The following is a 14,965-nucleotide window of genomic DNA, read 5'->3' as shown; positions in this document are numbered from 1 at the left end:
ACAGTGGTTTATAATTGGCCTTAGAGTTGTTTGTCAGGTTTGAGAGGAGCTTTAAGACTGGCATTTAATTTATATTTATTGTGAGGCTTTTTTAAGGCTACACCCTCCCTAAATAATGTGTCAACAAGTCCTCCAACCCAAAAGATCACATAAGTCTGTACCTTGTCCCTTTCCTTAAGTAGCTCCCCTTCGATGGCACACATCGAGTCCTCAGCACCTAAACCACTTCAGGCTTCAGGTCTGATCACTACCCCAAACGGAAACATAGTTCTTTGTACCACGTCACCTGACTTCTGACATTTCTCTGGTTACAGAATGTAAATAAGTTCTGAAATAAGCTGTTTTGCAAAGGAACAGGGTGGTCATTTTATTAACACAGAAGAGAGGCAGCTGAAGACAAGTATCTCCCATGTTCTGCCTGGTTAAGTTACTGATGAAGACACGGATGTAAAATCTAGGTTCCCTGCAGCGACAGACCTTTTCAAAGAGTTAGATGGTATTTATGAAACTGAAGACAAATGTCAAATGTCTCTTTAAAGCCACCAGACTCCACTGATAAAAACTGTGACTGAGGAACCCTGGAGTTGCTGCTCTACCCCGCCTCGATGGATTTTAATTCTTTTATGCAACTTTGGTGCTGTAGATCAGTGGTGCTCAAAGTGGGGGTCTACAAACCATAGCCTGGGGGTCCGCAAAGAAATGATAAAACATGTATCATAAATGATAAAATTGTGCTGTATCATTAAAAACTGCATGTCTACAGATGACGACCATTTGCGACATTGGAACAAGCACTTTGTGTCAATTCCTACAGCTTCTTAGCTTGGCTTATTAGCCAGCTAGCTAGCTGGCGAGCATGGAGAAATACTTCAACCAGTCCACAAGTGATGCTAAGCCCAAACTAGCTAAATTGAGAAAATATTATACTGATTACAAAGCACCCGGAATATAAGGACGAAAACAAAAGATATATTCAATCGAAAGAGTGAGGAATACACCCGGCAAAAAACACAGATGGTGAACATGGCCACAACTTCAGAGACAGCACAGAGGGCTTCTTATTTGGTGGCTCAATAGATTGCTAAAGCTAAGAAGCGACACACGGAGAGCTCCTACTTCCAGCAGCGGTTGAAATGTGTGAAGTCATGCTCAGGACAGAGTAAGAATGTACAATACAAATAGTTCCAATGGCATCTAAGAGTGTAAATGGTCGTAAGCACACAGGTAATCAGTGTTACGATTATGAGACGGTCCTTGGAAAAAGTTCAGATCCAACACAGTTGTTTGCAGTTGCGCCCACAAACAAAACAACAAGCTGATGAAGCAAGTTTTGGAGCGGGAAATCGTTTGTTCTGACAGGTCCATTTCTGTGTCAGCTTCAAAAAGAGCGAAGTAACGACTGTTTGTGGTTATAAAAAGAACAAACGCATCTTAAAGGTCTCTCTCTGTCTCTCTGTCGGGATCCTTTCTGTTGTCAGACACACAGAGTAACAATCTGAGCCTGTCAGTGGCAAACGCATTAACTTTAAGTGGACGCACTTTGATCGGGCTCATTTGCCCCCAAAGATAATGATGAATTGATGAAATGAGTAATTTACTGGATCGATCCCAGAACTTTTGGTACCTATTAGTCATTGAGACCTAATTGGGCCCGGGCTTAAAATACAGGGATTCCCATTTAAGTGCTTCCTAATGTGGAGAGAAGCTGGCTTACTGTACAGGACTATTACAACAGGACCACTTGGGAATGTCTTCGTTGGGAATACAATTTCATGACTGAATGCAACAGTTAAGTCATTCCCATGTTCGGCGTACAGATTGAATCTGCTCTTATGCATAGGGCCCATTGTTTGATAGTCACAGAGGATTTTGGCTGCTCCCTCTGAGCTTCATGCACGTTGGTTTGTTTGCTGGCAGCTGCTGAGACCCGCTGCTGGGGAATCGTCACCCTGGGACTTGTTCCTGATAGTGTTCGACATTCAGTGCAGTTTTGCAGGGCTTGGCAATAACAACACTGGGGATTACACCAATTAATCCTTCATGTATTTAAGAATGGGAGTTAATGATCTATTTGCAAAGGCCTGGAGCTCCCGGGATGACCTTTTGAAGCAGATCAAAACAATTTCATAATTTGTGTCTGCATACAAGAGCATGCTTTTACTCTGAAACATTAATATCAGAGTTGTGCTTCACAGAATGTATTTTAAATTTTACAAATTTCCAGGATTTTCCGAGGCCTACTTTTCTATTTTGCGTCGCAAGTGTTCTCGCTGAGTGTCGTATTTGTTTGAGGTGCTATAGTGGGTAAACACCGCATGCACTTCCCTGGAGACGGCAGCTAATTGAGAGTTTTCTCACACGCCTCCCCTGGGGGCTCGTGGTTAAAATGCAGAGTGAATTTGGTAAAGGCCGCTCCTCCCCTCCTCCCCACTCGTATCCTCCAACCTTAGACAGTCGTGTGTTTCATTTTAACACAACAAAGAAATATGAATATGAAACGTGGCCACAGGGCAGACGATGGAGCCCCAAAATTGCACCAAAGTTTAATTCAGCTGAAAGAGAAGAAAATGGGTAGAATTATTACGAGACAGAAGAAAAAAAAGCTACTGAGAAATTCGTCCATGTGTACAGTAAAGTCAGGTGGGGAGGTCATTATTATTATTACGCAGTCTAAGTGAGCTTTAACTGTACGGATCACAAAGACAAGACCACTTTGTGTATGGAGGGAGAAACGTTCCTCATATTAACGTGTTTCCCGTAAAACCAGAACACTAGGAGGTTTTTTCGGTGGGTGTTGATTGGCGTTTACAAAAACAGAATGACAACGGGAGGCTGGAAAACTGTGGTACAGACGGGCCCCTGTTTGCCCCTGACTGCCCCTGACTGCCCTCTTTCGCTCTCTCTGTCGATTCGATTGACAAATATGTGTAACAAATACTTAATTTATAAACGTCATCACAAATAGTGCATTACTAACAAATATGGCAATAGAAATATCAAGAGGCGGTCTTCTAATTTTCATTCTTGGGGGGGCTGTGGGAATTGAAAATCCATGAGAAAAGCGAGGACAGGGACAAATCAAAAGGGTAGGCAAGCATGGGATACCTGAATGAAAATGTAGTCAACTATTTTGGTTTCATTGGGACTCCATTCATTCATTCATTCGTTCGTTGGTCCAAACCAAGATCATCACGACATCATCAGAGAAATGTCCATCCAGAGTGAGGACAGACATTATAAAGCTGTTTCTGCATGCTCAATACTCCCTGTGAAGGGTAAAGTGACCTCAATGTGTAAACTTGGTGTCATACCCCTTTAAGTTTAACTGATTAAAATGTGATTGAGTTAGAGCTGTGGAATCGTTCAGATGTTGAATTTACCACATGAACTCTCCAACATTATAATTTTGGTTTGAGAATCTGCTGCGGCTCCAGAGGTGAAAGAACCAGAGGTCACCTTGACGGACAATAACGTATTCCAAACCACTTTATACGCCCACACCCTTCCAGCAGCTCTGACCCAACCGTCTTCCTGATCTTAACAAGGCTCGAGCCATGGGCCGGTCAAGTTTCAGCATTCCAGTCAACGTCCTCATGAATAAATGATCTCTTTTTTCTTATCTGCTGTTCTGCAGGCAAGCTGTGGAGGAGGCGGACAGTGATCCAGGCTCCCCAGGGCGACGGGAGGCCGTGTCCATCCCAGATGGAGCAGTGGAAGCCCTGCCTGGTGAAGCCCTGCTACAGCTGGAGATACAGCGCCTGGTCCGAGTGCAAGTCTGAGGTCAGCCTCCATCCTGCTGTCTGTCAGAACTCTGCATCACAATCAACCAGTTGTCTGAGCGCTTTCCCTACAGAATTGGCACAATAGACCCCTCCATCCTTTTCTTACATATTTGGTTGGCAAAAAGGATCCGTTCCAAACTTACTATGCTCCTTTCTGTCTACTAGAATCTTTTCTGTTGTTGTTCATCTTTTCCCCATCAGACGCATGGCATCCCTCAGGGGTCAATCTTAGGTCCTTTACTCTTCTATATTCTTAGCTTCCCTTGCCCTTCCCTCTGTTTCCATAACAACTTTGAGACGCTGCTGGACTTCCTAAGACATACATTTCACTCTTGTTTTGTTTTTATTCATTTTTTTTGCAGCCAGATGAAAAAAAGAGTTAAAAGAAGTTAAAAACAAGCGTCTAAAACAAGCAAATCTACTGTTAATATAAACATCAATGTTTTCTGTTCCACCAGGGGGCGAGGTGCGGAGAAGGCCTGCGCTTCAGGAACGTGTCGTGCTTCGTGTCGGATGGCTCAGGTCAGCAGGACAGCAGCCTGGTGGATGACGAGCTGTGTGGAGATCTGGAGCCCTCAGTGGATGGAGATCCACAGATCATTCTGCAGGAGGCCTGTACCGTTCCCTGTCCAGGTAAGACCGCAGAGCAGTGAGTGGCTGGTCCCGGAGCAGTAAGCTAGCTAAAGAAAACAAAGCTTATGTAATGTTATGCTCTTAGAGAATGGAGATCCAGGAGGACTTCTGTGAGCTTAATCATAAAGAGAAAGGAAGAATATGAAGCTGCACAGCTTTTGACTTCTTTACGTTAGATTTCAGCAGCTGGACAGCATGCATGACCTGACAGAGGTCCAACTGCTCGACAGCCCGATCATTGATGGTGTAAACAATATATCAGCTATCATGACACGTCCTACAAGGGAGCCAGATTCTTAAGGTAGTTGGGGATGACTGATTAATCTCTACCCTGTCTAGTAGAGCTCCCCACTAATGAGTGCAAGTCGGCCAAGTTTTCATTGGTTGGGTAGCTGCAGAAAAAAACCCTCAATATCCATCTGGGAGCTGCAACTTGTCTGTTGTCGTAGTGTCCTTCAGACCTGTCTGCTGTGTCTGTTGTGTTACCGGCTCAGCCTTTGCCTTAAACAAAGGAGGCCTTGTGGGTAACCTATCCATGTGATGTAGTCTGTTATGGGTTGGTTATATAAAATACATCTCTCCTGTTTGTGAGTTATAGAAACCTAAAAAGATGTAGGTGTTCAGCACACACAGTGAAGCCCATGTTGTCATGGGTTGTTCAGTTTGCACATTAGCTCAGGTTCCAGTGCAGATGTTGCACTGAGTGTAACAGAGTACCTGTTTTATGCACATTACCAAAAAGACTTATGACCATTATTCAGCTCTTAGTAGGAAGGTAGTGATCAGCTAGGAGCAAAGACAGAGGCCCAAAGCTGGGGAGGGACGATGTTTAACTGTTTAAATCATGTTCCGCCACGGGCCTGGTTCTTCAGACACATTCAGAAATGTTAACGTTACCTCACCTGCCTTCAGCACGGTCTTTAACACCAGCTTGCTTCAGGCTTGCATTGTTCAGGGACAGCCCTACCGCCCAGTTTAACCAGCTGATGTTACCGAGAAATTCAACATTCAACTAATGCAACAACATAACACGACCGTCTACCGCCTGTTTTCCTGCTACAACCGACACTGCTCAGCCCAGGTTTTCACAATAACAAGAAGGACCTGACAGTCGGGGCACTTGTTGTTGAGTGTGTTTGATTGAAGGAGCTTCAAGAGCTTCACAAAACGCCGCACAAAGCAGCGCTGATGTTCACAGGTGGGAGGCTGCGAAGAGCTTTACAGAGCTCATAATGGCTGTTTGTGTACCTCAGTGGAAGCCTTTCAGTTGCTACCAAAACTCTGTCTGTAGTGACGGCAGCTGTGTGTGTGTGTGTGTGTGTGTGTGGCTGTGTGTGTGTGTGTGTGTGTGTGTGCAGTATTTATAGAAACATGTGTGCAAGTGTGGATACTTAAACTGAGTACTCCAGGTTGGATTGTGTGTGGGTGCAATCAGCCCTTGATGAACTGTAATAGGCTTAGAGAGGACCACGAGGTCAAAGAGGACGCAGATACGGTTCAGCTGGTGTCCATTCAGACGTCTATTCAAACAGGTTTCCACCACAGTGAATGTGATTATACATATCTGTGCTTAATTACTGGATATTTTATTAATTGAAAGTGCAGAAACGAGCTCATCAGCCCAAACGTTACAGAGAGCAGCGTGACCTATTTTACAGAGAGCGTTCCCTTTGCTTCTGGGCAGACGATTGTTCTGAAAAATGGATCAGGAAAATATGAGAGCAGGTGTTTTCATATTGATTTCACTGCAGTGTTACTGACCTTTGTTCAGCTGCACAACGTCCCACTGTCAGCGAGTGAAGGTGACAGCTGAATGTTTATACCTTAATGACACGTGTCACATCCTTATGTGACAGCCTAGTAAGATCGAATGTTTTAAAGACTATTACACTTCAAATGCTGACATTTTTTATTTGATTGCGCCATTTGCAATTTGCTAATTACCAGCTCGTTAAATACAGCAGCTGGGTCTGAGGCCATACGCTACAATCTATAATCTAGCATCAGTTTTGCTCGTGCAGGGCTTCCCAGAAAAGTTCGGCTGCAGACCTGCACTCTCAGGTCGGGTCCGTTGCCGCTGTCAGGACAGGAAATCGATGCAGGAAATGACCAAATAAAACCGTGTAGACTCTTCCGGTTTGGGCGCTCTCATCATTTATCTTTCAATTGTTCTACTATTAGCCTGGCTAACAGTATCTTATTTATACGCGTTATTAATGCATTCTGTAAAAGAGAGATAAACCGGAGTGAGTTACATAAATGTACACAAAAATAAAGCTCACCTCGTGTAGTCTGCAGTTGGAGCTTAGGCTCTCTCCTCTTTCTGAAAAAACAGACTTTTCATTCAGAATTTCCCTTTGAAAAATAATATAGTTCAGCATTTTACTGCAGTCAGCTCCATTTAATATGAAAAACAGACAACTGTTGGTACTTTGTAGAAGCTAACGTCTCCTCGTGCTGTAAACCTGAAGTTCTTTAGAGGCCAGTAAATATTTTAATTTAGAACAGTGTTGGTACACATGAAGGGCAGGAACAGTTCTAACCTCAATTTCTCTTAAAAGAATAAGTGTATTCTTTATGTCATGACACCTTAATATGTATAATAGGCCTAATGTGTCACTTCCTGTCCTGACAAAGGAGGTGGCCTGACGGAGCCTGCAAAGGAACCGGAGGGAGAGTGCAGGTCTGCAGCCAGACTCTTCTCAAAAGTGTGCGATAATAAATAATATGAAATGTCCGCTTAGATTTTCAAATTAAAGCCGGCTGAGAATTATGTTTAATTTGTATAAACGTTGGATTTGCAACAACATCAAAACACTTGTTTATGTTCAAGGAAAAGATCGTGGTTACGGTTTAAATTCATTTGACGCCACCCCGAGCAGACTTCCACGCTTTTCATCTTACATAACGTGACTTCAGTGTCACATCAAAAGATGAAGCTTCATGACAGCGGCAAGAAATGTAGCTCGGGGGTTCCCCTCTTAGATCATCATTGGGCAAGTGACCAAGCTGCCATGTTTGACGAGTTGGGAGTGAGACTCGGCTGCCGGGCTGGAAATCCATTTTTAACTCGTTAAGACGTTCAAACATGTAACTGCTCGTTTTCCCTCTTTGCTTTGACATGAAACATATTTTCAACAATCTCATGCGTTTTGTTTTATTGAATTCAGTTTAACGGTGAGTTTCCTCAAATGCAGCACGAACATATTTTAGTTTGGGTTGCTGAACTTCCTGTTTGTTCTGCAGGAGAGTGCTACCTGACAGACTGGACTGTTTGGAGTCCGTGCCAGCTGAGCTGCGTGAGCGGGGACGACCTGGGCTTCGGCTCGGTCCAGGTCCGATCCCGAGCCGTGGTGGCCCAGGATCCAGAGAACCTGCTGCAGTGCCCAGAACAGGAGCTGGAGGCTCGGCCATGTACAGGTCAGTCTGACACCACAGTGATTATACAGAGGCATGTTACAGAAGTACACTTGTTTTATTTACAGTATGAGCCTAACTGCTTCTGAAGCTTTGAACAAAGTCACGACCCTGCTCTTCCTGCAGACGGCCAGTGTTTTGAGTACAAGTGGAGGACTGGACCGTGGAGGGGTTCTTCTCGACTCGTCTGGTGTCAGCGATCAGATGGACTAAATATTACAGGTAAGCATAATAAAGCTCTGGCTCTTAATGGGCAGTGACTGTGAACTGGATTTTGGACCTGATTTGGCAGAGTAGACTTCTTTTGCACTTAGACTGCTCAAAAGTTAGCTATCCTACTTACAGGTGTCCTCAGGTCGACATCAACTAAAACTACTTGTCTTTGGCAGTGACAGGCGAAGTAGTTAAAACATTCTAGGCTTAATCCAAAAGGCAATTGGACCTGGTTGAAGTTCTTGAAGATGTTTCACTGAAAGGCTTCTTCAGTTCTTCGGCTGAGAGGTGAAACATCTTCAAGAACTTCAATTCCAGCTGCCTTTTGGATTAAGCTTAGAATTACAACGACCTGGATGATTGAGAACCTTCACAGACAGAGTTATAAATAGGATCCAGACAGGGATAGACCTTTTTGTTACATTACGATGGCTGACAGGTGCAAACGTACTGAAACGGCCCAACGATTTCCAATAAGAGAAACAGGCTGCAAAAAAAACACGTTTACATGTCACATTCAGACGTTCACACACTGAGGGCAGAGGATGCTTTGCAACCTGCTCAGCGGGATCTAACTCATGACATTCACGCACACGTCATACACCAGTGGCTTCAGGGTTTAGAGTCCTACCCAAGGACACTTTGGCATGTAGACTGCAGGAGCTGGGGATCAAACTGCCCACTTTCCCCTGAGCCACAGCCGCCCTGTCTGTGTTATTGTGTGTAACGAATAATTGTGTTGAAGCCAGACTAAACATTTAAAGCACCAAAGTGTCAGAATGAGACGAACAAACTAACAGACCGAGGAAACAGTAGATCAGAAGCTCCTGTACTATGTGAAGTAAAATGTTTCATTCAATGTTGTCTGGTGGCTTTGAAGAGAGCGATGTAACAGCTGGTTCTGCATAAAAACAGCCTCTCAGTTTTTCATAAAAAACAAATTTTTGGTAACTAATTGTCATTTGGACCAAGGTTTAAAAATACTGTAATCACTGTTAACTACTTTAAAATGTTTGTCACATATTACAGCTTTCGTTTGTACCATTACTGAAACAAACATTTTAATGGACACCCTAACCCTAACCCTAACCATAACCCTAACAACAATCAAACTTTTCAGCATGTGGCAGAAATAACAAAAAAGTGTCACCCTCACTGACGGGCCCAAACTGTTTTTTTACTAAATGAAGAGTTATTCCCTCTGATCTGAGCTTAATGAGGGTTTAATGAGCTTACAGTTTAAAAATACATGAATCTGGGACGAGAAAAAGTGACTAGAAGCTCCCAGGTTCCATAAATGCACATTAGTCTGTATTCATCAAAAACAAACACATCCCCTTTGAGTTTTGTACCATCCTGCTTAGGTGACATTTTTAATTTTGGCTTCATATTTCATCCAAATATTAAAGGATTCTCAGTTCATCCGGTCCAGAGTTAGTTTAGAAGTAGACCGTTTTTGCTTTTACCGAGGAAATCAGTCAAATTAGACCCTCTACACAGCGACTAAAACCTCCTGTGTGAACCCGTCTGTAATCCCGGCTCCAGTCAAATAGTACGGATGTGACCTAAATGAGTTCAGCCGCCGCCGCACAGCTCCGACACATGAGGTGTTGAGCTGCTCGGGGAAGAGTGATAGTTTGAATGAGGTTACTTAAAACTGTCTGACTCTGGAGTATCCCAGATAGCTTTCCAAGCATCAGTTGACAGAGAATTCCAGGAAACTGTAAGCAGATGAGTATTTAATCCACAGCAGCGCCACAGTGAGTGTTTAATCCCATTGCCCATCACTTGTCAGGGCTAAGCTCAGTCCTCATAACATTGTTACCCAGTTCTCAGGTGGTAAACCATATCTGTATGAATGAGCTCCGCTCGTCAGGGGATCGGACGTTATGGCCTGGAGTCATGGCAGATCAGACGACGCTCAGCTCAGAGTCCAACGGTAAAGTCAGCGCAGCCATGACTCCAGATGGTGTGCTTATGTGGGGTGGATCTGCCTGGCACACTGCTTTTTTCTTCTTGTTAATGTTCCTCACAGGAAGCACCCTTCTGAACATGCATAATGAGCTCTCTCTCCGAGTATCCCTCCCTAATAATTATTCAAGAAGCTCCGACAGATTAGCATGTTTTGCAGACGTGCGTTTCCTCTGAAAGTCTGGAATCAGTGTCAGTTGCACTGTATGTCTACGGTATCCAGCTTATGTTATCCACTGTGGGAATCCACCCTCCTTACCTGACATAGCCTTTCCCTCCCACAAAACCCCAGATGAACCTGATTAACACGTGATTAAATTAGACCCCACCTACCGACAATATTGTGCATTCAGTCAGGAGCTTTAGAGGGTGTAGATTCCTTTACACTGTAAACAGTATCCTCCCTCATGTAGTCCAGGAGTGTCATTAAGAGCTCTTGCCTTTGCTTCCAGGCACTTTATTCCATAGCAACAACAGTTTGCTTTGGTCCAGGGGAAGCAGCAGACTGGATCCATCCAGCACAGCCATGTGGGGCCCAGATCCCAAACTGGGGCCTAAGCAGTGTTGTCCTCAGTTCCTAAAGAGGCCCAGTATGGGTTAGACCAGATGGGTTGATGAAGGACCCTCGATGCGATCCATACATGGCCCTTAGGGGTGAATGTTACCCACTTGTGACCCATCCAGTACCCATGTTTGCTGTTTAATGATAGCCCATTGCAACCCATGAATGTCCCCATGTGGGCCACAGCACCACCCCACTTAAGAGCCCATGCCCAGTTGCAGTCCACCCAAGCCCATGTAAGCCCCACTTGGATGTGTTGGCTGGAATCCGTGCAGATAGTTGGCGGAATACGTTCATATACCTACAAAGAGTTATGCAATATTGTCATAAATAATCGACATCATCTTTGAGCCAGCTTGGAGGTCTTTCAGAAGCTAAAGGCATCAGCATTTCAACTCATTGTTTGACCTCAAAACAACTCCTCTGGTTGTACAGCCAGTGGAAACTCATGGGACTTGGTCAAGAGGCCGCTTGGGTTGTTGGTTGGGGTGATGGATGGCTCAACCAACACAGGACTTTCAGCAGCTTTACTTTCACACTAAACCAAGCAGTGCTGGCAGTACCTTTCCTAAACACCACACGATGACATCATTTTGCCAGCGCTGAACAGAGTCATCTACAACACACTTATTCTATGCTGCTGGTGCATTACATAATCATTAAACTTCAGAGAGGCAGATATCTGTCAAATGACCAGTGATTTGGGCTCATAGGTTTCCAACATTATCCAGTCACTGCACCCCCCTCCCATCACCCCCCTTATAGTTGTTTTGGTCACAAATGCAGCATTTGTGTGATGTTTTTATGGAGGAGCTACTGTGTAGGTGCAGAGAATTGCAGTGGTCTTGGCTTTAATGCAGTAAATCACCACATAAAGGGAAAAGTAAATAACATTTCATGCTTATTAAATCAATTCTGGAAGCTTTTAAACCCGACGCCTCCACGCAGCGTGTCTGCCAAAGGATACATTTAAAACAGGGCCGTAACTCTTCTGGGGATTTAAGCTGAATTTTTAGTGCTTTTCAAACTGGCCTCATTGTCGGATTCCAGCATCTCTGTTATTGTAATGAGCTGAATCTAAGTGTTATTTTCAGAGAGACAGGAGAGCCGAGTGCAGCTGCTCGTAACGTTCATCGCCTCCAGCTCGAGAAACTGTAGAAGTGTACGAAAAGCAGTTAAAAAACTGGGCCACAATTGTTCCTGCTCAAGGATTCTATTTTTGCTTCTCTAAACTCGGAGCAAAGCTTTGAGAGACTTACGATGACAGAAACAGCAGCTGTAAACCTCTGACTCTGACTCTGACCTGTTTGGTGTTTGCTCTTCAGGTGGATGTCCAGCAACAGCCAGGCCGATGGCTGACTGGTCCTGTGACCCGCCCTGCACCAAGCCCCGCTCTCTGTGCACGGAGGTGAGTTTTACATGGAGTGATGACATTATTGTACACACCTGGGGTCAAATTAAATCCTTTGAGCTCTTGGGCCACATTCAGCTTCTTGTAGACTTGAGTGAATGAACCTTTTGTAAACGTGCATGCACCTGCCTGCTCCTGCACATGTTGTCATCAGAACAGATCCATTACCTGTAAGTATTTCCCAGTCAGAGCTGTACCACAGGCTACACAGTCGCTCACTTTGAAGTGCTTTAGTTTCACTTGTGAAATTCAAGCTTGAATTCAAAGCATAGCCTAACATGCAGAAACAATCTAAGCTGTCGGATCATAAGTGTCCCATTAATTGGACGGATGCCAACACTGGGACTAAAGGTTGTGCCACAGGTGGCCCATTGGCTTTGCTAATGTCAGCTGGGTTAGACGTTAAAAAGGTGCATGTTTCTACATTTGTTTGTCTCACATGCTGACTGCCCGCTCTAGTTAAAAGAAGTTTTACAGATGTATCTTCAATCTATTACATAACTTATCCCCGAGCGCCTTTTGGAATCTTTTCTCTTGGTGTATTTTGGTGCTGTTTCTTCACGCCTTCTGACTTGCTGGCTCATGGTGGATTCACGGCTGTAGATAGTAAAACAAAGAATACGGTTTAGACCTGCTCTTTTTGTAAATTGTCTTGAGATAACTTTTTGGTTACGAGTTGGCCCTATATAAATAACTGACTTTTCTTTCAGTGTCTCGTAGTGTCGTTTGGTGCTTGAAAGCTTCTGCTAGCATCTCATGGTGGCGCCAGTAATGACTCTGCAGTCCACACAAGCCTAATACACCAAAATACAACACGTCATTACCTGTATGAAGTAAATCAAATGACGAGTCAGTTTGTTAATCTGAACAAACGTACTTTGGTTTGTAGCTGAGTCGCTTGCAGATAACTAAAACCAATGTTACTTATGCATGAAGAAGATCACCCATTGGTTGGTGGACTTTCATTTTTCTAACTTGAAGTTTGCATGTTGACCATCTCCATGTAATTGTTTTGAGCCAGGGGCATATTGTACGGTGGCCCCGAGAGCTCAACACACAGCAAATACAAAAGTATTTGCTGCATTTTTGTATTTGCTGCTTGTTTCTAAATGCTGCGCATGTGTTGTCAAATTGATGAAGATGTTTTCTTAATTTGCTTGTGTTTTGTGTATTTGCATGTGTTTTCTTAAGTCGCTGTGCGTTGAGCTCTCAGGGCCACCGTAATATTGGGACAGAGACAGAAAAGAGAGGCTACACAGTAATGTGGTTGACAGATCAGTCATGAATTAAAGCATACCCTGCTGTATCGTCTTTTGGACTCTAAATGGGACCATCATTTACAGACTGAACATCACTCTGTATCAAAGAAGACTTAAAACTATCGAGTCCGAAAACTGGTGAGGAAAATGTTACAGGGGTAATAAATCAATCTGCTGCCAAATAATCAGACCTGTTTTTGCATCCAGTGGAGTCTCCCCCTGCTGGATATTAAAAAGAAAGACACTCCTGATTTGGCATCAATTTGTTACCAGAGGCGACCTACAGTACTTTCCCTACATACAGTCTATGGCCATGCATCTATGACAGGGCAAATCAATCAGCAGTTCAGAGCCCAGTAGCTGTATGTGCAGACCTGCAGTGTGGCTGAAAGAAGGCCTGCTGAAGGCCTGATTGAGCCCCAGACCTCCTGCTGGGATGAGAGCAGAGCAGCTGGATAGTGAAAGGAAAAAAAGATGCAGAACAGACAAAAAAAAAAAGAGAGTGAAAAAACACACTAATCTGACTCTGTTGGTGTTGGCGCTTGTTGTTAATCTTTTCAATTATCTTCCGAACACACCTGGACTAAAACACTGCAGGTTAAACAGCAGCTGCTCAGGGTTTGTTTGTGTTTTTGAGAACACAAAGCAGCAAAGCAGAGACAATAAGGAAAGATGATTTCATGCTTCAAAATGAGGAAGATCATAGAGAGAACAGAACAGTGTTATTATCCTTTGGAGGGATGGATGGGCATCGACAGAACGCCAGTCAGTGACACAGCTGACACATAGATACTGATGAAATACCATGTCGTTCGTAACGTCAGTGCCGTTGTACACAGTGGCTCGTTCTCCGACATTGTGTTCTGTGATTTTACATTTAAATCTGTTATCATTTGAAGAGGAGGCAAAATATGGACATTTACCGGGCAGGAGGGGTCTAATGATGGGATGTTATGGGTGGAGTAATGGAGAAAAATTATCTCGTTTTTGGAGCTACGATTTGTTTTACCTGTTAATTATGGAGAGAACTGCTTAGATTCAGGCAACGCTGGAGGTCGACCGGTTAATTACGACTCATCTTTGTTTTTACATTCACAAAGTTAGAATTATAGCAAATGTGCTAACAGATGATTTTATATTTATTTTCAGCCGCACCGGTGGTTTAGCTCTGGAGATGCTTTTGGTCGCCGCGTTGATCTGTAGAGAAATTATAGGGGCAATGTGGAGCAGATGTTAAAGATCCACAGGCAGAGAACTCTAAAGGACAAAGTGATTTTTTGCACACAGAAAAGATGCACATTTGCGTCATTCCCATATCAGCAATCAGAATAACAGCACGATCTGAATATTTTGGGCGCATACTCACGTAGTAAACCAGCTCAATTTTTACTTTCAAAACTCGTTTTTGGTCTTAACATAGCCTCCAACTTTGGTGTTCTCGCTAACTTTTCTTCTGCTATTGCGCGCTAATTCTCAAAGAGCTGCTAGCATGACTGTAGTGTGTTTGTCATGTTAATAGCCCATCGGGTATTTGAATAATGTACGCACCAGTGTGTTGTACAGTCATCATATTTAGGAATGAGTCAGTGTATTGCTAATTTGTTCTGTTGAAATAAAGTAAAATCATTTTAAGGCTCTGAGCTGATTGTTAATTTAGGTAATCATCTTGGACCAAAGAAATGAGCTCTTTGCTGCTAACTATTGAATAATATAGTGG

The 14,965-nt window shown here is 43.7% G+C and overlaps 1 protein-coding gene across 1 annotated transcript in view; it reads left to right on the top strand.

Annotated features, from left to right (window-relative positions):
- Positions 1-14,965, top strand: part of thsd7aa (thrombospondin, type I, domain containing 7Aa) — a 155,784-nt gene that overhangs the window by 128,848 nt on the left and 11,971 nt on the right. The window contains exons 22-26 of the mRNA XM_069681280.1: positions 3,635-3,780; positions 4,241-4,415; positions 7,662-7,835; positions 7,959-8,054; positions 11,904-11,986. Of these exons, the coding sequence (XP_069537381.1) occupies positions 3,635-3,780; positions 4,241-4,415; positions 7,662-7,835; positions 7,959-8,054; positions 11,904-11,986 (674 nt within the window). The remainder of the gene's footprint in view (positions 1-3,634; positions 3,781-4,240; positions 4,416-7,661; positions 7,836-7,958; positions 8,055-11,903; positions 11,987-14,965) is intronic.

Source organism: Semicossyphus pulcher, unplaced genomic scaffold (genome assembly GCF_022749685.1).
Source record: "Semicossyphus pulcher isolate SPU_LCO1_2020_fin unplaced genomic scaffold, fSemPul1.0.p SCAF_5, whole genome shotgun sequence".
Lineage (NCBI taxonomy): Eukaryota > Metazoa > Chordata > Actinopteri > Labriformes > Labridae > Semicossyphus > Semicossyphus pulcher.
The sequence above is the reverse complement of the archived record's forward strand: the minus strand, read 5'-3'. Positions and strand labels throughout refer to the sequence as shown.